The sequence below is a fragment of the Maylandia zebra genome, unplaced genomic scaffold, assembly GCF_041146795.1.
Source record: "Maylandia zebra isolate NMK-2024a unplaced genomic scaffold, Mzebra_GT3a scaffold03, whole genome shotgun sequence".
Lineage (NCBI taxonomy): Eukaryota > Metazoa > Chordata > Actinopteri > Cichliformes > Cichlidae > Maylandia > Maylandia zebra.
The window spans coordinates 223,258-247,977 of NW_027490033.1; the positions used below are offsets into that span (position 1 = coordinate 223,258).

A 24,720-nucleotide genomic window follows, 5' to 3' on the forward strand; every position below is an offset into this window, starting at 1 on the left:
CTATAAAATCAACCCCCATATAAGATCGTACTTAAGAAATACATTTAAAAAACCTTCCTGTGCAAATAACCCAAGTTATCTAGAAGAAATAAAAACTGCACCGCAAACCAAACTCAGGTGTTCGACCTGTTGAGCTCGGGAAACTAACTGGTGTTTCATTTTAGTGAGTGCTTTGTTAGATTCCTTCATTTGAACCAAATGAAGTTGATTAAAGTTGATGCATTGATGTGTTTGAAGTGTTTTGTTAGTTGCGATGGATCTCCTGCTGTCTTTTTTCCTCATTATTAAAAGAGGATTTCTTTGAATTTCAAACATCCATTTCCTGTTTATCTGGTCCCGGGTCACAGGTGCAGCAGTCTAAGCAGAGAATCCCAGACCTCCCTAAACAACCACTTCCTCCAGCATATCCAGGACAATACTGAGGCATTCCCAGGCCTGCTGAGAGATATAACCTCTCTAGTGTGTCCTGGGTCTGCCCTGGAGACTCCTCCTCATGGGACAGGCCCCAAACACCTCACCCAGGATATTTTTAATGAAAACATCACAAATAAGTCGTCAGGTCTGATGGTCACATTTGTGAGATTCAACCACCATAAAGCAGAGATCACACAGGACACACTGTGTAACCCTCAGCTCAGGTGTGTTCAGGACATTTGCTTGGAAGAAGCCGTCTGTGGATAAATCCTGCTCTCCACCTCAGCTGTCAGGTTTATCCAGAGAACGGCCGTCCTGACTTCCAGCAGCCCCACAGTCCTCGTTTCTAATAAACTGGCATCACTGAAATGAACTGTCTGCCTCGCTGTTCAATAATCTGCTCTTTGCCAATTTCCCAGCAGAAGCTTCCACTCATATCAGCATTTTTCTGTGATTCTCACATGAACTAAACATAAAAAGCTGAAGCCAACCTCAGAGTTCCCCGTAGTGAGGAAGAGTTTCCTCTGAGCCACAGCTGAGTTTGATGCGTCCACAAAGGAAGACTGACGGGAGGACAGACTCTGGGAGAAAGGCAGATATTAAAAGATATGAATACAAAGTACGGTGCAACAAACAGGACAGCAGATTATGAAGAGCGGTTAGACCTTCATGTGTCAGTCATTGAAATGTGATCAAAGTTACCTGTTTGACATCCTGATAGAAGAAAATCAGCTTCTTGGATCCGTTTGCAGCAAAGAATTCATGGATCAGACTGAACTGGAAGAATCAGACATTAATGACTCAAAGGTTCAACTCTGAGGAAGGATCACGTCTCTGAACTTACTCTGTCATCAGAGACGATGGCGTCTTCCACCGCCGCCTCCTCCAGGCTGCCGGCGTCGGCCAGCCTGCTCATCAGGTATTTATGTCGGGCATCCAGAGCTGCCCGCCGTTCCTCCTTCACGGCTCTCGCCTGTTTGGCTACTTCTCTCCTCGCCTCATTGGACAGCAGCATCGTCCTTTTACCAGACACCTGCATAAAATCCTCAGCAGGCTGGGTAAGCTTGCGTGAGCTCTCTGTGGAGGCTGTTGCAGCTGAGATGGCTCACCCGAGCGGTGCAAAGTTAGTTACCTTCAAGGCTCCAGAGTCAGCTGAGGTCAGCAGCTCAGCCTCTGGGGAGGTTACAATCCCTGGAACAGCCAGGTCTCTACAACCAGAAACAGTCTTTGCATGTGCAGCTTCAGAACCAGACTTGAAGTTCCAGTTAGTGTCCGATGTCCCAGAAACACTCAGGTGCTCACTGAGCAATCTCTTGAGGCCAACACTCAGAAAATCAAACAGTCTTTGAGCCTTTGTGGGAACATTTATCGTCTGTGCTGGAAAGGTGGAAACATCTGGGAGATGCAGCCTTAACACACTGGGCTTCACAAGTCCTTGGAGGCAGCTCACTAAACTCAGGGATGCAGACAAAATCAGCACTTGCAGGAACACAATGTGCCCTCTCACAATGAGCTTGGAAGCATAAACTGAGTTTTCCTCACTGACTGTTTTAGACAGGATTGTGGGAGCAACACAAAAAGCAGCTTCAGCTGGAAACACACAGTTTAGTGTCTTTGCTGCTCGCTTTAAGTCACAATAAACAGGAAACTCATTGTGTCTCATGTCAGAATCACTCATATACAGGACAGGAAGAGGCGGAGCTTATTTCCTGCAGGGAGAGGTTAGCAGTCTGTGTCTTTCTCATTTCTGACTCCTAAAGAGCTGAAAAACACAGGCTGTTATTGGCTGGCTGACACTGGGATTAATGTCCTTGAAGCCAGCAGTCTTTAATGTCCAGGTTCAGAACGGGCAGGTGAAAAACAGTCCTTTATGTCCTCTGATGTTCAATAAACTGTCCTGATTACTGAGGGAGCAGAGAAAGTGTCTCCATCACTCACCACAGCTGGATGCTCTGAAATCCTGGAATCCAGCTGTGGAGAGGAGCGCCGGCGGCGTGGACGCAGTTTAGTAATCAGGGAACGGGAGGCAGGAGGGAAACACAGCTGGGACCAATTACACACACGAGACAGGAAACAGTAACACAGGACTGTCAAAGTAAAACAGGAAATATAACACAGAGTCCAAAGTAAGGAGACGTGGGACACAGTGAAGACACAGAAACAGAAACCAGAACTATAATCACAAAACAAACTCAGAAACATAAAGAGTGAATCAGCTGATTCAGTGTTTGTGACAAAAACATGGATCCTGGTTAATAACTTTTATTTGTTTGTTTCTGTATTATTTTGTGTATCGTTCTTATGAGCTGTTGTTTTTTCAGTTAAATATTATTTCATTGTTTTAAGCTTTTTGTTGACTTTGAAGTGCTTAAGTTGATATTTTTGAACATTTAATTTGTTCGATTATTGTCGAGTCGATAAAACTGTCAAACGCACAGCTGCTTCCAGCACGGCCGGAGGAGAGGTGGCCGAGCAGACGCACAACACACACAGCTCACAGGTTTGCATTTCTAGATATTGCAGATGTTGCAGAATTTGAGAGTAAAGAACTCAGAGATCCAGCGCTGTCTCCTGCCCCTTATTTATACACCACAACACAACGACAGGCGTAACTCACACAAACGGGTAACATGAGGCTCAGATGCTTTGGACGTGTTCACATATACTGGACACAGAATGATGAAGATGGAGCTGCAGGAAGGAGGAAAAGAGGAAAAACACAGAAAAGATTCACAGATGTGGTGAAAAAGGACACGACAGCTTCTGTTTGTTAGTTTGGTTTTTCTTTATTTGGTAAAGATTCAGAAATAAAGAGAAGATCACATGTTGGAATATTATATTAACGTTCTGTAATTACAACAAGTTGTAAAATCTTTCCAGAGTGAGACAGAGACTGTGCAGAGACTGTAGAAGGACAGAGCAGCAGCAGAGCAGTCCAGATACACTGATGATCCTCTGTCAGATCCAGAGGGACACACAGGGCTGATGCTGGACTCTACATTGTGTCTGACAGTGGAGCTGTTCTCAGAGCAGTTCACTCTGCAGCACTGACAGTCATCTGCACTTCATTCCTCTGTCAGTCACTGCTGGATGAAGCTCTCCTCTCCACCTCCCAGTAACATGGCCCAGTCAGAGCGTCTCTACACACAAGCTGCTGCTGCTTCAACCTCTCTGGATCATCAGGACACAGCTGCTCCTCTCTCAGCACACACACCGTCCTGTTTACCATCATGGCCTCCACCTGCAGAGAGAAGGAGGAAGAGCAGAGGAGATAAACGAGTGTTTCCAGAGACTCTTCATCAGCTGTCAGTCAGTGATGCAGCACATCCAGTATAAAGAGCAGCAGGGACGTCAGTGCTGGGACTGTACTAGGACTCATTGTTGCTTCACTTTTTCTAATCTTTGGATTTTTATTGAAGTTGCTGAAAATGTTTTTCCCTCCTAGTTTGAGTTTGGACTTTCATTCATTAGAAGAACCTTGGTGTGTCCACTCTGAGCTCTGTAGGAACCCCAACAACAAGCCCAACAATCCAGATGGACGGTTCCAGCTGTTAACTGGAGGAATTCCATCCAAACATCTGCTCTCACTAAATTCTTCCTCACCTACAGACTGTGTTCTTCACTGCTTTAAACTTGGAAATCAATGCAGTCATTGGTCTGCGTGCTGCTTTGTTCAGAGAGCTGATTGGCTGTTGACAGTGTTTGATCAGAGCATGTCAGACGTTACTATGGTGACCATAAAGGTGAGAAACAGGAAGTGTTTGTGTCCAATCCTGAAGCCTGTCACCGTTCTCCTCTCACAGCTTCACTGAGAAGCTGCAGCTTTACAGGAAACACTGGATCTTTGTTTCATACTGACTGTGTTTAGTACAATACTGCTGACAGCACCACCCACTCACTCCATCACTCTACTGACCTCAGAGTCTCCAGTCTGTAGTCTGGACTCTTCTTAAGATCAGACAGCTGCTTCACATCTGGATCCTGCAGGTTGTTGAAGTACAGGTACAGCACTCTCAGATGGGAGGGGTTGGACTTCAGTGCTGCTGCCAGATAATCACAGCTGATCTTTGACAAACCACATCTCTTCAATCTGTATAAAGAATGAAAGATGTAAGTTTATTAGACAAAGTGCTTGAAATCATTCAGTGTTTCATCATCTGTTCAGAGCTGAAGAAGGTTCAGAATGTAGAAGTTTAGAAAATGGAAACTCCAAACAGCTGAAGCCAACAGGAAGCAGCTTCAAACAGGAAACTGTGCAGAGTTTCAGACTATATGTCCTGATGCAGCCAGTTGGATTTTGGAGATTTGAATCTCTGTTCTGTGACTAAGTCCTTGAATCATTTCTTCCAGTTGGTCCAACAAGACAGACTAAGTATTGGACATGTGTTGTGGCTCCATCAGGGGAGCTTCTAAATGTGATGTGATGGCCCCTCTGGGTCTGTCAGGTCACAGCACTGAAGAGAGCTCAAACTGGGCACACAGCTGTTCCAGTCTGGACCAAAGACTCTATACTGGGACTGAGGGACTGCTTTGACTGCACCCACTGGGACTTTTTAAAGGCTCATGTTCTCACTTAGATCATCGATTTCTACTGACATTTCTTTCTGGGAAAAATGGGGATTACTTTGGAAACAGGAAGTATTTTCCCCAATAAGCAGCCCTGGATTAGTAAATCACTCCAACATGTTCTCAGGCAGAAGAAGCTGTCTTGTTATGAGGGAGAGAAGAAAAAGATTGAGGCACAGAAACCTGTTGAAAGAGAGATAAAGCAGCTAAAATCAGGTGTAAAAGTAAAGCAGAGGATGAGCTGAATAAAGGACACTCAAGGCTGGCTTGGAAAGGAATGAAGTCCATGGTGGGGATGCAGAACAAGGAGCAAAGATGAATGTGATGCTGAATCAGCAGAAGACTTGGACTCATTTGATTCCAGCTTTGATATCATTGATTTCAATGAAGAGCTTTGTGATTGTAGCAAAGGGCTGGTAGCTCTGAGAGTCCCACTGATGAGGTGTTTGTGTGGAAATCTCTTAGTGGGACCAAAGAGAGAAAAAGCCCTGGTCCTGATGCTGTGGGAGGGAAATGATTGAAGTGTGCTGTGAGGAACTGACTGGGAGATTTTCACACATTTTCCAGTCCTCCTGGGAACAACAGGAAGTTCCCAGCATATGGAAACAAAGGTTAAGTGTCCTATGGCACTCAGTGATGATGGTGCTGTGGCCCCACCACCTCCACCTCTTTGTAAAGGAACTAACTGTAATCTGAAGCTTCAAATGGAACTAAGACTTCCTCCACTAGGTGGCAGTGTCTGATGAGAAAGTGTTAGTGGAGCTGGCCTGGAGTCAGAAACAGGAAGATGCAGGATTTGGGCTGAAATGGGCAAAAGTGGTTAGCACTAGTGCCTTAGAGCAAGAAGGTTGTAGGTTGAAGCTTGTTGGTCAGCTGGGCCTTTCTGTGGAGGTTGGATGTTCTCCCACAGTCCAATGAAATGCTGCTTAGGTTCATTGGTGCTTCTACATTGGCTGTAGGTGTGGATGTGAGGGAGTGCTTCTCTGTCGCTCTCTGTTGGCCCTGTGATGGACTGCTCACCTGTGCAGGTGGACCACGCCTCTTGCCCTATGACAGCTAGGGCACAGGCTGCAGCCCTGTGAGCCTAAGCTGAATAAACAGTTAGCAAAAATGATCCATAGATGGCCTGAAATCCCCCAGTTAGCAGTTTGGTAGATAGCTATGACATGCTAATCCCATCCAGCAGCTGTATTCTACCTGTAAGCTGATCCCTGCTGAGCCAAAGCACTTTTTCATATACAAATTACAACCTTTAATAGAAACCTATTGGTCAGCATCTTATTAGCCTGCTGTTAGCTTCATTCCACAGAAAACTGAGAGAAACTAACAGAGTTGATAAAGAATAAAGAGAAATGTGCTGATTTAAAGCCTTTGAAGTGCTTCAGATGATCTCTGTCCACTTCTGTCCACTCATTCATTCATGTAAGCTTTCTAATGCAGCTTTGATCTTCACAGTCTGCTTGATGAAACTCATTCTAACCCTGAATGTCAGAGTGTTCCTCCTTCTCTTTCCCATCATTCATGCTGGCAGTGGAGGAGATTTGGATGTTGGACTGTGTTTTGGATGATGTGTGTATGTTTGTGTTGGACTGCTGTCTGTAAAGCAAACGCACATTTTGCTTTGGATTTCAGTGTCAGACAGACTTTAAGGTGCAATGAAGAGTTTGAGAGTTTCACAGTGAATTTTCCAGTGGAGGATTTTTCTTCTTCTTTGAAGGTTTGAAATGTGAACATTGTTCTGCTGCAGTCAATGGACTAAACCAGAGAAGAAGAAAACAGACTTTACCATGAAGATCCTCAGTGTGGATCAGTATAATATCAGCCTGATGTCTGCAGTTTAGTGTCAGCACAACTTTCACATCATATTCATCTCAGCACAACTAAAACATGCTGACTGACCTCAGAGTTTCAAGTTTACATCCTGGACTCTCCAGGAAACCACACAGATGCTTCACTCCTGGATCCTGCAGGTTGTTCTTAGTTGAAGAAGAGGAGTCATTACTCAGCTCCAGCTCTCTCAGATGGGAGGGGTTGGACTTCAGTGCTGCTGCCAGATAATCACAGCTGATCTCTGACAAACCACAGCTCTTCAATCTGTATAAAGAATGAAAGATGTAAGTTTATTAGACAAAGTGCTTGAAATCATTCAGTGTTTCATCATCTGTTCAGAGCTGAAGAAGGTTCAGAATGTAGAAGTTTAGAAAATGGAAACTCCAAACAGCTGAAGCCAACAGGAAGCAGCTTCAAAGAAACACAACAAGAGAAAAAACTCTGAATGTTTCACATTAAAGTCGTACATTTCTCATAAAAACAGGACAAAGACTTGAAAAAGTCGTGTTTTTCCTTCCAGGAACCACATGGCTTCACTTTTAAAGGTGAAGTGTGAAAGAAATGGACATATTTGAAGTCCAACACCTTTTTCCAGTCACATTATTAAAGCAGACAAACTACAAGCTCATTTTCATTCCAACAAGTCATCTTCTGACCTGGACTAACAACACTGGTCTCTATGTGCAGCTGGCTGTGAGACCAGTGCTCAGGGAGCGTCTACAAAGTGCAACACTGAAAGAACATCACACACTCATTTGCTTCCAGCACTTTCACACAAACATCTACTGTCATTATTGTCACCAAACTCTGTGGATCCTTTATTGCAAATTCAAATGGGATCAAATGGTCAGACAAAAGAGGGTTATGAGGAAATATGATGAAATGTTGTGTATTAGCAGCAAGTTATTGAATCATTTTCCTCAGAAACCAAACAAAATGATTGACAAACATGTTTTTACAAACTCAGTGTTGGACTTGGATCAGCAGGATAAGCTGATGTTTAAAGGCATTTGAGTCTCGCTGTATGAGAGTCCAGTTCTTACTCAATATTTATGGATGATGTTCTTTCAGTGTTGCACTTTGTTTGGCACAAAATGAAATTATTTGGCCTCTCAGATGCTTTTAGAGATTCCCAAATGACTGATGATGACATCTCTGGGGTCTGATTGATAGAAAAAAAAATGTCTTTGAGACCTTTTGTAACTGACAAACTCTTCATCTGCTAACAACACTGAGTTGAATCTCCATGGCTGATAGTTGGAGCAGGCATCAGGAATACACATTGAAAAAACAAGAGGAGAAATCACCAGAGTCTTATAATCACATTCTGTAACTAAAGGGAGACGTTTTTCTATACAAATATATGTTTTATGGACATTAGAAAAAAAAGAGTATTGACGTGAAGCAGGATTATGAAATCTCTTTATACATCAGCCAGCCCATAATTATCAAGAAAGCTCTGAATGACGCATGATGACTTTGGACTAAGTGTACTTTTGTGTGAACTGTGGTCCATAGCAGATAATGAGCAGTTTAGGTCTCCCTCAAAGATGATATTGTGTGATGACATATTGGGGAGCCGCGCAAAGACATTAGTGAAAAATCTGTGATCGTCCCAATTAGAGGCGTAGATATTTGCTAAGATCAAATGAAAACCATAAACTATGTTTTCTGCACTTAAAATCCTGTAATTTTCTCATGAATCGACAGTGCGGCTTATGGATGAATTCTGGTTGTGCTTACTGACCTCGAACCGATTTTATGTGCTACACGGCGCTCAGAAACCTTTCAAAAGATGTTTTGGTACGACTTTGCTCAGCTACGAGGCCGCACCGCTTGATGGATTGTTGGAGCATTACAGCTACGAGGAGCCTCGCGGAGTGATACGTACTCTGCTTCAACGTAATATTACTGTATTGAGTGTGTATAAGGACCATAAATGGCACCTGTAAGAGACACGGTTACAAAGAGGGTTTCAAACTCCAGGCTGTCAGTCACGCAGTAGAACCTGGGAACAGAGCAGCTGCTTGTTATTATGCTCAGCGTCTGTTTACATTTTGACTGCACGATTGTGAGCTTTTTGTTATGCACAAACACAACATTGTTTTCTTTTATTTATGGAGCATTATTATTTAATAAATGCTGATCATTTATTTCTGAGTAATTGTTTCATGTACATCTACGCTGTATGTTAATAAATGTGCCTGTGTGAGATTTGGGACACAGCTTTGACTAAGAACTCTCTTTTTGTTCGTACTTTCTGGCTTCAAAAATATCGAGATATATATCGTATATCGCCATCCAGCTAAAGAATATCGAGATATGAACTTTGGGTCATATCGCCCAGTCGTAATATTGCAATAGGTTGTCCGTTAAACTCAAGCGGGGCTTGGGCCCTGGCACGGCGTAGCCACACAATCCTGGTAGTAGTGACGCTCGGCTATGACGGCGTGCGGGTCACCAGCTGGTTTTCTCAGGATAGGGCTCCTGTGTGAGCGGTCGACAATAACGTCTTTATCCATACCCAGCACTTCACGTAGTAGCACGGATACGGCCGTGGAGGAGCTCGAGTCCAGGCCCTCTGGGATCCCTATGATGTGGATGTTAGCTCTCCGCTTCCTGCCTTCATCACATTTATCCTTCAGGTCAGACAGCTCCTCCTTCATACTCTCTACTGTAGACTGCAGGGTGGTCACCTCATCGCTCCACATTGACAGCCCATCCTCAGCTTCTTTCACTGTAACCTTTACTCCATCAACTTCGCCGCACGTCGCCGCCATGCTGTTAGCGATCTCATTTCTCAGTCCTTGCACGTCAGCCCTTATATTGTCAAAATCTTCTTTCAATGCATTTCTGACTTCTTCTTTTAACAGCGTACTAATGTCCTCTTTAATGGATTGAAGAAGCTCCAATTTTAGAGCAGTAGGATCCACATCACGCGCGTCTGTTGAGTCTGCTCTTCAGCGGCCGTAGAGCTGGACGCTGCCCTTTGGCCATCATCGATACTCTCGCCCGAGATCGCACCGGGGCTAAAATATTCACCTGCTCAGCTGTTTTTGATCAGTTTGAGCCTGTGTGGTTTGATCAGGTGGAGGAACGATGTGATGCTATAAAGACATCATCTTGTCCAAATGATGTTGTTCCAACACGTGTTTAAAAAGATTTTAAAGGTTGTCGGTTCCGACATCTTAGCGATTTTTAACAGCAGTCTTAGTTCAGGTGTTGTACAGCCTGTTTTAAACATGCTGTTGTACAGCCTGTACTAAAAACCTGATCTGGATCCTCTGTCCGCTCAAATTTCAGGCCTATTTCAAAGCTTCCCTTCCTGTCGAAGATTTTGTAAAAGATTATATTTGTTCAGCTGCAATCTGTTGTAAAGGTTTCAGTCTGGTTTTAAAGCTCTTCACAGCACTGAAACTGCCCTTTGAAAAGTTCTTAATGATCTTTTATCAGCCACTGATCAGGAGACTCAGCTGTGCTTTTGGATCTGACCGCTGCCTTGACCACAGCATCTTGATCTCACCATTGGAGCATGGCGGCATCAAGGGCGCTCTATTAGACTGGTTCAGCTCTTTTATTAAATCGCATTATTACATTTGGGGATTATATTTGACGGCAATTTGAAAAACAGCTGAGCTCAGTTGTACAGCGGTCTTTCTTCAAACTGAGGCTTTTATCTAAGGTGAGATCATTTATATCTTTTAAAAACCTTGAACGGGCGATCCACGTTTTCATGACGTCCCAGCTGGATTATTGTAACTCCTTATATGTTGGAGTTAGTGGGACCTGCCTGGCAAGACTGCAGCTGGTCCAGAAAGCTGCAGCTCGTCTTCTGACACAAGCTCAAAGACATTTATCGTCCCAACAACCACATATACGCTGGTCCCTCGCTGTAACACAGTTCACCTTTGGCGGCCTCGCTGTTTCGCTGATCTTTTTTGTGCAATTTTGCATGTTTTTGTTTTTTACAGCGCATTGTGTTCTGCGTCCTGATTGGCTGTAGACCATTGTCAGCCAATCTCGTGCCGTGTCTCCTGTACAGTACAGAATGTGTTCAAATTTACAGCAGTGTGACTCTGCAGTGCTGCACTGTATGTTTGTACGTTTTGTCCCAACAAACAACAATGATGACGAGACGTTTTGCACCTGTGGTAGCAGCCAAAGGCAGAGGAAGATGCTGACCATCATAGTTTCAACAAGGAGGCAAAAAGGTTGTAACTGTCCACAACAAGAACATCGTAAGGATGGAGTCAGCTTTGGCTTTGTGGCTCAGTGACCGCAGGAAAAAGAACATCGTGCTGGACACCAACATTATCTGCAGAAAAACTCAAAAGCTTTATGAAACTTTACCTGACAGCGAGGAGCCCAGGCCATGGACGAGTGCTCCTCACACAGAAGCTCATTTAATGCCAGCAAAGGCTGATTTGACACGTTTCAGAAACACTTTGCTTTCACTCTTTAATAATGAACTTATTTTTCTATGAAGGTTTGAACTTTGTTTAAACAAGAGAGAAAAGTGTGAAAATGTTCATGCCTGTCTGAGAAAAGTGTAGAAAGTGTGCAGTGAGGGTTTAACTGCCTTAAAACTTCTATAATACTTGTAAAACATAAAGCTGCTACTTCATTCTGAGACTTATTTTTAGAACGTAACTCGATAAACGAGCGACCGCAGTACTGTATTGTGTTTATTTTGAAAACTCTCAACAGGATCTTCAGATTTATTTTGAAAGCTTTATCTGGAAAACACAAACACATAAGCAGGAAACAAAGAGCGTGATATGAAACGATAGACGTTTTCATATGGTCATCATATATACATCGTTCTATCGAACAGCCCCAGCTCCTGCTGTCAGTCTCTGTAAATCTGCTCTGAAAACACATTTGTATTCACTGGCTTTTAATACAGCATGAGAGTTATTTGATATTTGATGTGTGATATTAATATTAGGAGTTATTTTAATAGTTATCTTGGATTCTTGTACAGCACTGTGGTCAACGCTGCTGCTGTAATTAATGTGCTATAAACACATAAACAATCTGCAGTTAAACATCCAAAACTAAAGATGTGATCGCTGCCTTTAGAAAATGTGCTGATGCACAAGATATCAGCTCCATTAAGGTGGAATGTGGCCGTGTTAGAAACATGTTGGAAGAAGTTTGAAGCTGAAACTGTGAAGCTGAGAGTGAAAGAGCTCCAGCGTCTGTCACAGGAAACTTTCTTATTTCCACACTGATGAAAGCATCAAGCTTTGATTTCCTGCTGCTTTTATTGAGTCACACTGTGAAACTGAGCCACAGCTGAACCAGCATCCCTGTACAGCAGACACTTACAGCGCTTGGCTGCTTCCATTGGACCCTCTGCACAGAGCTTCAGTTTCCTCTTCTGGTCCCAAAGTGCAGAACAACAAGGTTTCAAACAGCTTCGTTCCAGCAGCATCAGCCACAGACATGCAGAGAGAATCCTTTGGTTGTGTTGTGTGTTTGCATATCTGCTGTGTTGCTTTGTGAGGATGGATCATCTCCTGCAGCTCCAGATAAACAAGCTGGACCTGAACCTGGTAGCTTCACTTAGAAGACACTTGTGACGGGAACGTGTGAGAAGTTTTGTGCAGACAAGTGTGGATTTAGAGTGTGGGACGAGCTCTCCACAGTCTTTGTGGAGATCCACATTCTGCATACTGCCTGTGAGAAGCTGCAGACATTTGTCCTCCAAATCCACTGAGCAGCTGCTCGTGGTGGTATTAGCTTCATGTGTGCGTGTTAGCATGAAGCCTCGGTCACACTCTGCTGTGGACACGGTCACGGACAGCTGGACGCCTGATGGACGAGTCGTCCTTCCTGTTAAACTTCTTTGAGCATGAGAATAGCATAAGAAGCTCAGTGGACACTGTTCAGTGTTTTAACTCTCGCTTTCTGATGGGTTTAGATTTTATTATTGTCATTTGTATTAGGAAATATTTAACCATATATTCTTAGAGGTGTATAATCAATTGTGTAGTGATAGGATGTGTGATCTTTAGCAGGCTGCAGGGGCTTGGTGTGTATTCCACACTAGAATGCACACCCACATCCTGGGAGCACGAGAGAGGTCGTACCTTCTCTTATTGTTTTATGGCAGGATTAACGTAGCTACGTCTGTTCTAGTCTAAGTGCTTTTTGTTTAGATGAACTGCTGGACTTCCTCACCATGTTATCTAGGGTGAACCATCTAGGGTGAAGGGGGGTCTACCCTCTTCCTGACCAAGGATGTTATATGACCCTTTGATCAGCAGTACCACACACACACACACACACACACACACACACACACACACACACACACACACACACACACACACACACACACACACACACACACACACACACACACACACAGTATTCTTTGTTCACATGTATACCTATGTGAGATGCTATATGTTAATGACCCTATGCATATTCATGTAACCACAATAAAAGGAGTGCTATGGGGAGCCTGGCTGAGAGTCTGATGGTGGTCAAGTGGTGGAACGACGCTTGGCTCCAGCCAGGTCTCCCTCATGCATGAGTAAACCAGAGAACTTTGGTGCCTTGTGTCTTGCTTTTTGCTGCGTAGCAGATTGTCCTTAACGTTCCAGTGGATAGGTTCAAACTACAAACCTATCACTTTCACTTCAGCTTCACCAACAACAGCACAAGCAGAGCAGCCCACTGCCTGCATGGCTGGGACAGCGCCCCCTGGTGACTGTAAACCACTACAACATGTAGACGGCCGTCTGCAGGCTGGATGTAGCACCACCGCAGAGACGTGCTGCAGCTCTGTTTAGTTACCCAGCTGACAGCAGAGGCTGTAGTTTACTGTTACCAACATGGAAAACTGAAGCTTCACCAGCTGGAGCTACAGAGCTGGAGAACAAAGGAGACTGAGAGGCCAGAATGATGTGGGAGGAAACATCAGGAGCCTGTTTGAAAGGAGACACATGTGGATGCTGTGCCAGTCTGTGGTCTGTCAGAAGTCAGCTGAGTCACACTGCAAGAAGCTGCAGAATCTCAGAGGAGGAGATTTGGAAGTGTTTGTGGGACAAACTGGACTCAAAGAAAGAAGATGTTTGTGAAGTCTTTGGTGGAGGTGAGCAGTGTGAAGCAGAACACATGCAGATGAATCAGGAGGTCAGCATCAGTGTCTCCTTGTGGTGGACGGTAAAAGAATCAGAGCCAACGCTCCCGTCCACCCTCGGCATGAAGCAGTGCTGTTTCTGAAACAGGAGGACAAGTCCAGAGAAGACAGAGGAAGCAAAGATGAGGGTGGGACAGGACAGCAGGACTTCCTTCACACCTGCAGCTCCATCACACTGCTGTAGCTCCTCTTCATCACACATGTACCTGCAGCCTGTCTTCAAGTCCAGGAGTCACCTCCACACAGTGTAGAAGCCTCCTGTGCAGACCATGGAGTCCAGCCTCTGTCAGGGAAGTCGGCACTAAAGCCTGAAAGACTTCAATCTGTCTCTGCTCCACCCGAGAAAGACCAGCACCGTACTTGTTGTGCATTCAAGGAGGGAACATCAGCGCTGCATCGTGGGAACAACACCGCAGGAACAAAGACACAGCACGGCCGATGAAGGACGAGGACAAAGGAAAGGTGAGTGAGAAGACCCTGGTGGTGTGGACGGACCTGCAGGGGCTCCAAGACTGAGGAGCAGAGACGTCCATGTACCAGCTGAGGATGCTGCAGTGATCCAGGGAGCTCGGTCCAATCTGAGGCCGTGTGAACTACGTGGACCACAGTTTCTTCACAGACTTCAGCCACGTGAACATCTGGAGATCCAACAGTGTACGAGCTGTGAGCCATCAGCTGTTTCTCTCATCAGCTGCTGTAATGAGAGCTGCTGGAATCATCTCGAGCAGCAGGAAATCACTGATGTTGTTTCTAAACAAAGATATGGGACTGAGCTCCGCTGAGCTCCTTCTACTTTCATCCAGATAGAAACTGCTACAGTCTGCTGATTATTGCTTTGCCTCCATCACACGAGCTCTTTATCCTGTTCTTCACTCTCATTGGTTCTTTGTCTGCTTGTTTTTACAACAGTAGTCTTCTGATTGGTCAAAGGAGACAATCAGCTGTGACTAAATGTAGCTCCTACAGCAGTGATGGGAATAACTACTGAAGCTAATCCAGTATCAAAGCTCAGGAATCAGCAGCTCCCACCTCGTTTTCTTTCAACAACTATTTTTAGCTGCTGTGTTTTTGTGTTTCTGCAGACCTCAGACATCCTGCTGCTCTGGACAACTTTTTCATTCTTTTGTATCATTCTTTTGCTTTTCTTTTATTATTATGTTATATGTATTAATATGTGAAACACTTATTCTTTGTGTTTTTGCTTTGCTCCTGTCAAACTGCTTTAATAAAATCTGCTGCAGTCTAAACTGTGGATGTTCCCTTTTTAACCCTTTGTGAAACAATAAAGGTTTAAATCTGAGTATTCATCTATGTTAGTGTTTAATGGGTCTAATAGGTTGCTTTGGCCTTTCCCAGTAATATCTTCCCTTGCAGTCTGTGGTCCAGGCTTCTAAAACCATCCCAGGTTAACAAGAACTACAATCTAGAGGAGAGCTGCCATAACAGGTGTGACTGATGAGATCTGACCTGCAAGGTTACTCAGGTTTGTTTGTATCAGGACAAGCAGGGAAGCCGCCTGGACGTCAAAGTAGTTAGAGCTGGGCGAGTGTCCTCACCCACATCGGCTTCACAACTCTGCATCATCTACTGAGTAAGACTCAGAGCATCAGAGATTAGAAGGTCTACAAAGAGCTGAACCAGACTTCCTGTATAAAGGTTTTAGTTCCACAGATCGACAGTGTCAGCACAACTAAAACGTGGAGACTGACCTCAGAGTTTCAATTTGATGTTGTGGATTCTCCAGAAGAACACACAGCTGCTTCACTCCTGAATCCTGCAGCTTGTGGTCTCTCAGGTCCACCTCTCTGGGATACGAAGGGTTGAGCTTCAGCACTGCTTCCAGATAATCACAGCTGATCTCTGACAAATCACAGCTCTCCAATCTGTATAGAGAATGAAAGATGTAAGTTTATTAGACAAAGTGCTTGAAATCATTCAGTGTTTCATCATCTGTTCAGAGCTGAAGAAGGTTCAGAATGTAGAAGTTTAGAAAATGGAAACTCCAAACAGCTGAAGCCAACAGGAAGCAGCTTCAAACAAACACAACAAGAGAAAAAACTCTGAATGTTTCACATTAAAGTCGTACATTTCTAACAAGAGTGTTTTAAAGACAGCGTCACTGATGATCATCTTCTGCCCAGTAAAACTTTGGTTTTCCACATGTGAGTGTTAATGATGCACAAAGACTGTGAGTGCAAAGAGGGAGCGAGGAGGATGACAGAGAGATGGTACAGGAGCATCAAGAACCCGGCGAGGAAATGAGCAGAAGGACTTTGGAGCCTGTTGGATTGAAGCTTTCACAGAGACGTGTTTGACTGGACACCACCAGGACAGACTTTTAATCCCAGGATTTGGATGAGCTTTCTGTCTTTATGGTCACAAATGATGCTGTAACTCTGTGAATGTCCTGGAACTGTCAGCAGTGTGGTTTCGTCCTTTTGACCTGAGTTTCCACAGCTCTTATAACAGCAGTGTACATTCAGACTGAGACACGCTTCAGTCTGTATGGACCTGTTTCTGTAGCTGCCACCATCATTCTACGGTCGTGTCCAAATTCATGGGCTGCATCCTCCCGAGGACCCGGCCTTTGCGGTCTACGTGGGCTGGGTCCTCAGAAGGTCGGGTAGGCTGGAAATAAACGGCTGGGGAAATTGGACGGTCTAGCCTTCTGATTAGCGTCACCGCTGTCTCGGTGGAGTTTAATAAACTCAGCCGTCTGCTCCTTGCTATCTAAAATATAACAGGACACTGGCGTAAATTCTCGACCGTCTCATACTTCTGTTTAATCAGTTTTCTGTTTGACGTTTAGTCAGCTCTGTAAAGACCAAGGAGGAACCCACCTGGGGGATTAATAAAGTTTTATTTTATCTAATCTAATCTAATAACTTTAATCTCAGCCAAACCGATTTACTCACGAACAAACAAAACACTGAAAAAAGCCCAACAATAACATTTTGAGGTTGTCTAAGTGACTTATATATCACGTTTAACCTGAGTAGCGAAAGTCCGCGGTGATCTGAAAATGATGTGCCGGGAGTTGTGCCGTTCTCGGCGGCTTCAGTGACCCTCGAGCTCCCGGCGAGCTATCGAGCTGGTGGGTAGCAGACGTCTCCGAAAACGTCGAAGCACTTTTGCAAATATGCGGTATCTTGATAAACCGAGCAGATATTTGATGTTTACACAGCTACTTTCTCGCCTGAAAATATGTTAAAAGTTTATTTTGTGACCGAAAAAGATTAGTATGAGTAATTTTAAAACTTAGTAGCGGCCGCCATTGTTGGAAACTGGAGTTTGGCTGGGCCGCGCTATGAATTCTGGGATATGGTAGGCCACGAAGGACACACCCGACCCATCCTTCAAATTCGGGGAAAAGGAGGACGCATTTGTTGGCTGCATTCGGAGGAGTCTACGAATTTGGACAGCCTTCGACGTGTCGCTGTGACGTAATCGGTCTACAAATGCGGCCTCAGGAGGATGCAGCCCATGAATTTGGACACGACCTACATGTTTGTACATCAGCTTATCAAATACTGTCTGCTGTCTTCATTTATTACTCTTCACCTGCTTCACTGTCACTGTGTGGGCGGAGCTGTCTGAGCCCTGCCCACACAGACACAGCTCCTCTCTGGAGCAAAACTTCTGCTTCATCTCCGCCTCTTTTCTTCATCCTCCACCACCTCTCTCTTCTCTTCTTCGGTGTTCTGCAGCCACAGAGCCTCACAGCCATTAGCACGCCCATACCTGAGCAGCTAGCATTACCCAGCATGCCGTGCAGCAGTGTCAGTTTGTAAATGTGCAAGAATTCCTGCTCCAAACTGTTTCACAGAGTGCTGTGTGCCGTGACCTTTGACCTGCTAAAGACAGTCAGCTGTGGATTATTCATTGTTGTGTCTGATACTTAGAACTGTGAGGAAGAAGCTACACAGTTAATCAGGGTCCCCTCTCTCTGAATCAGGAAAGGTGGGCAGGCCGCGTGTGGGCCGCGGGCCATACGTTGAGTATCACTGTTTGAAATGTGAACATTGTTCTGCTGCAGTCAATGGACTAAACCAGAGAAGAAGAAAACAGACTTTACCATGAAGATCCTCAGTGTGGATCAGTATAATATCAGCCTGATGTCTGCAGTTTAGTGTCAGCACAACTTTCACATCATATTCATCTCAGCACAACTAAAACATGCTGACTGACCTCAGAGTTTCAAATCGACATCGTGGATTCTCCCGAAAACCACACAGATGCTTCACTCCTGAACCCTTCAGGTGGCTGTAGGTTCCACTCAGGTCCACCTCTGTGGGATACGAGGGGTTGGACTTCAGTGCTGCTGCCAGATAATCAAGGCCAATATCTGACAAACCACAGCTCTTCAATCTGTATAAAGAATGAAAGATGTAAGTTTATTAGACAAAGTGCTTGAAATCATTCAGTGTTTCATCATCTGTTCAGAGCTGAAGAAGGTTCAGAATGTAGAAGTTTAGAAAATGGAAACTCCAAACAGCTGAAGCCAACAGGAAGCAGCTTCAAAGAAACACAACAAGAGAAAAAACTCTGAATGTTTCACATTAAAGTCGTACATTTCTCATAAAAACAGGACAAAGACTTGAAAAAGTCGTGTTTTTCCTTCCAGGAACCACATGGCTTCACTTTTAAAGGTGAAGTGTGACAGAAATGGACATATTTGAAGTCCAACACCTTTTTCCAGTCACATTATTAAAGCAGACAAACTACAAGCTCATTTTCATTCCAACAAGTCATCTTCTGACCTGGACTAACAACACTGGTCTCTATGTGCAGCTGGCTGTGAGACCAGTGCTCAGGGAGCGTCTACAAAGTGCAACACTGAAAGAACATCACACACTCATTTGCTTCCAGCACTTTCACACAAACATCTACTGTCATTATTGTCACCAAACTCTGTGGATCCTTTATTGCAAATTCAAATGGGATCAAATGGTCAGACAAAAGAGGGTTATGAGGAAATATGATGAAATGTTGTGTATTAGCAGCAACTTATTGAATCATTTTCCTCAGAAACCAAACAAAATGATTGACAAACATGTTTTTACAAACTCAGTGTTGGACTTGGATCAGCAGGATAAGCTGATGTTTAAAGGCATTCGAGTCTCGCTGTATGAGAGTCCAGTTCTTACTCAATATTTATGGATGAATGAAACAGAGACTGCAGCAAACAGAGACTGCAGCGTGTTGTGCGCTCTGCTGAGAAGGTGATTGGCTGCAGACTCCCATCTCTGCAGGACCTGTACACCTCCAGGACATTGCGGCGTGCAGCTCGGATCTCAGCTGACCCTTCTCACCCTGGACACAGTCTGTTTGACCTGCTCCCCTCAGGCAGGAGGCTCCGGTCCATTCGCACCAGAACCTCTCGCCATAAGAACAGTTTCTTCCCCTCTGCTGTCGGACACATGAACAATAACCATATGACTGTTCCCATCACTAACACATGACCCTACGCTGTGTTCACTGCATCATTCCATGTTTGGCACTGATCACCACCTGCACTCATGTATATATCTTTCAACGTAGCACTCTTAATTCTTATTCTCATGTATATATCTCATGTATATCTCATGCACATATCTTCCCACGTAGCACTTTTAATTCTTATCCCTACTTTTATTTTTTTCCATGTCTATTTAAGTGCTATTTATGACACTATGTTTGCACTGAAGCACCGCAGCAATTTCCTAATGTTGTAAACCTGCTCAACATTTGGCAATAAACCCCTTTCTGATTCTGATTCTGATTCTGATGATGTTCTTTCAGTGTTGCACTTTGTAGACGCTCCCTGAGCCTCACAGCCAGCTGCACATGGACCAGCTGACATTACCCAGCATTAGAGGCGGCTGTAAAAAATTCATGTTCCCATTTAAATGGTTTTAATTTGAATAAAACGATGTTGATTCATTCAATCCTGAATCGATGTTTAATATAAATGTATTTTGCCAGAATCTCAGGTTAAAGCTCACAAACTATTTCAACAAGCAGCAAACAGCTAAAACAGTAAATGAGAGCAGCTAAACACACAAAGATGGAAACACAGAGCGTGGATCGTTCACTCGACGGCACGTACACGGACACGCCGTCGGGGCTGAAAGTGGACAGCTCACAGATCCTGAAGCTGCAGGTTTCATCTGTCTCCAACCAAAACTGAGTGAAGCAGCAGCAAAAGAAGATCCAAACTCTGCTTCACGTTTGATCAATATGCTCATGAATTCTCTCTGACTTTGGCTGTTCCTGCCTGCACAGCTCTCTCTCTCTCAGTGTACTCCAAGAACAGCTTCAAACATCTGTTTCTGCATCATTCACTGTTTATTAGCCACCAGTCTGCTGTTGTGTTCAGTGCTGTCGGCCTCTGACAGTAAAGCCTCATTTCTGCTGTTCCATGGAAACTTTTTAAAATGATGACAGATTACAAACTCTCAGCTGTGTCTGTAATCAAACCTCTGTAACTTTGCTTCACTTCAGCAGCATCAGCTCATGTTCACATGTTGATTCATGGTTTGCTTCAGTTTTTGATCGACTGCAGAATATTTTGAAGGTTATCTGCTATAAAAAGCCAGAAGAGGAAAATCTGCTTCATGTGTTTCTGTTTGATCCTCAGTGACTTTGACACAAAGGCCTCTGCTGTGATGATCACACCTCTGATCAAGTCTCACAGTGTCACAACTGATAAATGATCAGAGTTAGAATATTTCTGACTGTCTGCTGTGTGCCGTGACCTTTGACCTGCTAAAGACAGTCAGCTGTGGATTATTCATTGTTGTGTCTGATACTTAGAACTGTGAGGAAGAAGCTACACAGTTAATCAGGGTCCCCTCTCTCTGAATCAGGAAAGGTGGGCAGGCCGCGTGTGGGCCGCGGGCCATACGTTGAGTATCACTGTTTGAAATGTGAACATTGTTCTGCTGCAGTCAATGGACTAAACCAGAGAAGAAGAAAACAGACTTTACCATGAAGATCCTCAGTGTGGATCAGTATAATATCAGCCTGATGTCTGCAGTTTAGTGTCAGCACAACTTTCACATCATATTCATCTCAGCACAACTAAAACATGCTGACTGACCTCAGAGTTTCAAGTTTACATCCTGGACTCTCCAGGAAACCACACAGATGCTTCACTCCTGGATCCTGCAGCTTGTTGTTGATGCTCAGGTCCAGCTCTCTCAGATGGGAGGGGTTGGACTTCAGTGCTGCTGCCAGATAATCACAGCTGATCTCTGACAAACCACAGCTCTTCAATCTGTATAAAGAATGAAAGATGTAAGTTTATTAGACAAAGTGCTTGAAATCATTCAGTGTTTCATCATCTGTTCAGAGCTGAAGAAGGTTCAGAATGTAGAAGTTTAGAAAATGGAAACTCCAAACAGCTGAAGCCAACAGGAAGCAGCTTCAAACAAACACAACAAGAGAAAAAACTCTGAATGTTTCACATTAAAGTCGTACATTTCTCATAAAAACAGGACAAAGACTTGAAAAAGTCGTGTTTTTCCTTCCAGGAACCACATGGCTTCACTTTTAAAGGTGAAGTGTGAAAGAAATGGACATATTTGAAGTCCAACACCTTTTTCCAGTCACATTATTAAAGCAGACAAACTACAAGCTCATTTTCATTCCAACAAGTCATCTTCTGACCTGGACTAACAACACTGGTCTCTATGTGCAGCTGGCTGTGAGACCAGTGCTCAGGGAGCGTCTACAAAGTGCAACACTGAAAGAACATCACACACTCATTTGCTTCCAGCACTTTCACACAAACATCTACTGTCATTATTGTCACCAAACTCTGTGGATCCTTTATTGCAAATTCAAATGGGATCAAATGGTCAGACAAAAGAGGGTTATGAGGAAATATGATGAAATGTTGTGTATTAGCAGCAAGTTATTGAATCTTTTTCCTCAAAAACCAAACAAAATGATTGACAAACATGTTTTTACAAACTCAGTGTTGGACTTGGATCAGCAGGATAAGCTGATGTTTAAAGGCATTTGAGTCTCGCTGTATGAGAGTCCAGTTATTACTCAATATTTATGGATGATGTTCTTTCAGTGTTGCACTTTGTTTGGCACAAAATGAAATTATTTGGCCTCTCAGATGCTTTTAGAGATTCCCAAATGACTGATGATGACATCTCTGGGGTCTGATTGATAGAAAAAAAATCTCTTTGAGACCTTTTGTAACTGACAAACTCTTCATCTGCTAACAACACTGAGTTGAATCTCCATGGCTGATAGTTGGAGCAGGCATCAGGAATACACATTGAAAAAACAAGAGGAGAAATCACCAGAGTCTTATAATCACATTCTGTAACTAAAGGGAGACGTTTTTCTATACAAATATATGTTTTATGGACATTAGAAAAAAAAAGAGTATTGACGTGAAGCAGGATTATGAAATCTCCATACATCAGCCAGCCCATAATTATCAAGAAAGCTCTGAATGACGCATGCTGAGTTTGGACTAAGTGTACTTTTGTGTGAACTGTGGTCCATAGCAGATAATGAGCAGTTTAGGTCTCCCTCAAAGATGATATTGTGTGATGACATATTGGGGAGCCGCGCAAAGACATTAGTGAAAAATCTGTGATCGTCCCAATTAGAGGCGTAGATATTTGCTAAGATCAAAGGAAAACCATAAACTATATTTTCTGCACTTAAAATCCTGTAATTTTCTCATAAATCGACAGTGCGGCTTATGGATGAATTCTGGTTGTGCTTACTGACCTCGAACCGATTTTATGTGCTACACGGCGCTCAGAAACCTTTCAAAAGATGTTTTGGTACGACTTTGCTCAGCTACGAGGCCGCACCGCTTGATGGATTGTTGGAGCATTACAGCTACGAGGAGCCTCGCGGAGTGATACGTACTCTGCTTCAACGTAATATTACTGTATTGAGTGTGTATAAGGACCATAAATGGCACCTGTAAGAGACACGGTTACAAAGAGGGTTTCAAACTCCAGGCTGTCAGTCACGCAGTAGAACCTGGGAACAGAGCAGCTGCTTGTTATTATGCTCAGCGTCTGTTTACATTTTGACTGCACGATTGTGAGCTTTTTGTTATGCACAAACACAACATTGTTTTCTTTTATTTATGGAGGATTATTATTTAATAAATGCTGATCATTTATTCCTGAGTAACTGTTTCATGTACATCTACGCTGTATGTTAATAAATGTGCCTGTGTGAGATTTGGGACACAGCTTTGACTAAGAACTCTCTTTTTGTTCGAACTTTCTGGCTTTAAAAATATCGAGATATATATCGTATATCGCCATCCAGCTAAAGAATATCGAGATATGAACTTTGGGTCATATCGCCCAGTCGTAATATTGCAATAGGTTGTCCGTTAAACTCAAGCGGGGCTTGGGCCCTGGCACGGCGTAGCCACACAATCCTGGTAGTAGTGACGCTCGGCTATGACGGCGTGCGGGTCACCAGCTGGCTTTCTCAGGATAGGGCTCCTGTGTGAGCGGTCGACAATAACGTCTTTATCCATACCCAGCACTTCACGTAGTAGCACGGATACGGCCGTGGAGGAGCTCGAGTCCAGGCCCTCTGGGATCCCTATGATGTGGATGTTAGCTCTCCGCTTCCTGCCTTCATCACATTTATCCTTCAGGTCAGACAGCTCCTCCTTCATACTCTCTACTGTAGACTGCAGGGTGGTCACCTCATCGCTCCACATTGACAGCCCATCCTCAGCTTCTTTCACTCTAACCTTTACTCCATCAACTTTGCCGCACGTCGCCGCCATGCTGTTAGCGATCTCATTTCTCAGTCCTTGCACGTCAGCCCTTATATTGTCAAAATCTTCTTTCAATGCATTTCTGAGTTCTTCTTTTAACAGCGTACTAATGTCCTCTTTAATGGATTGAAGAAGCTCCAGTTTTAGAGCAGTAGGATCCACATCACGCGCGTCTGTTGAGTCTGCTCTTCAGCGGCCGTAGAGCTGGACGCTGCCCTTTGGCCATCATCGATACTCTCGCCCGAGATCGCACCGGGGCTAAAATATTCACCTGCTCAGCTGTTTTTGATCAGTTTGAGCCTGTGTGGTTTGATCAGGTGGAGGAACGATGTGATGCTATAAAGACATCATCTTGTCCAAATGATGTTGTTCCAACACGTGTTTAAAAAGATTTTAAAGGTTGTCGGTTCCGACATCTTAGCGATTTTTAACAGCAGTCTTAGTTCAGGTGTTGTACAGCCTGTTTTAAACATGCTGTTGTACAGCCTGTACTAAAAACCTGATCTGGATCCTCTGTCCGCTCAAATTTCAGGCCTATTTCAAAGCTTCCCTTCCTGCCGAAGATTTTGTAAAAGATTATATTTGTTCAGCTGCAATCTGTTGTAAAGGTTTCAGTCTGGTTTTAAAGCTCTTCACAGCACTGAAACTGCACTTTGGAAAGTTCTTAATGATCTTTTATCAGCCACTGATCAGGAGACTCAGCTGTGCTTTTGGATCTGACTGCTGCCTTGACCACAGCATCTTGACCTCACCATTGGAGCATGGCGGCATCAAGGGCGCTCTATTAGACTGGTTCAGCTCTTTTATTAAATCGCATTATTACATTTGGGGCTTATATTTGACGGCAATTTGAAAAACAGCTGAGCTCAGTTGTACAGCGGTCTTTCTTCAAACTGAGGCTTTTATCTAAGGTGAGATCATTTATATCTTTTAAAAACCTTGAACGGGCGATCCACGTTTTCATGACGTCCCAGCTGGATTATTGTAACTCCTT

At 43.9% G+C, this 24,720-nt stretch overlaps 1 protein-coding gene across 4 annotated transcripts in view; it reads right to left on the minus strand.

The window, feature by feature from the left end:
* The window catches only part of LOC112432436 (protein NLRC3), a 3,307,575-nt gene that overhangs the window by 149,391 nt on the left and 3,133,464 nt on the right, over positions 1–24,720 (minus strand). For 3 of the 4 annotated variants that reach the window (XM_076881157.1, XM_076881156.1, XM_076881155.1), the window contains one exon: positions 3,246–3,655. In XM_076881157.1, coding sequence (XP_076737272.1) covers positions 3,643–3,655 — 13 coding nt within the window. In that variant the 3' untranslated portion in view covers positions 3,246–3,642. Of the gene's footprint in view, positions 1–3,245; positions 3,656–6,879; positions 7,075–15,672; positions 15,847–24,720 lie in introns of those variants that run through there. The other variant, XM_076881152.1, reaches the window with a different exon arrangement.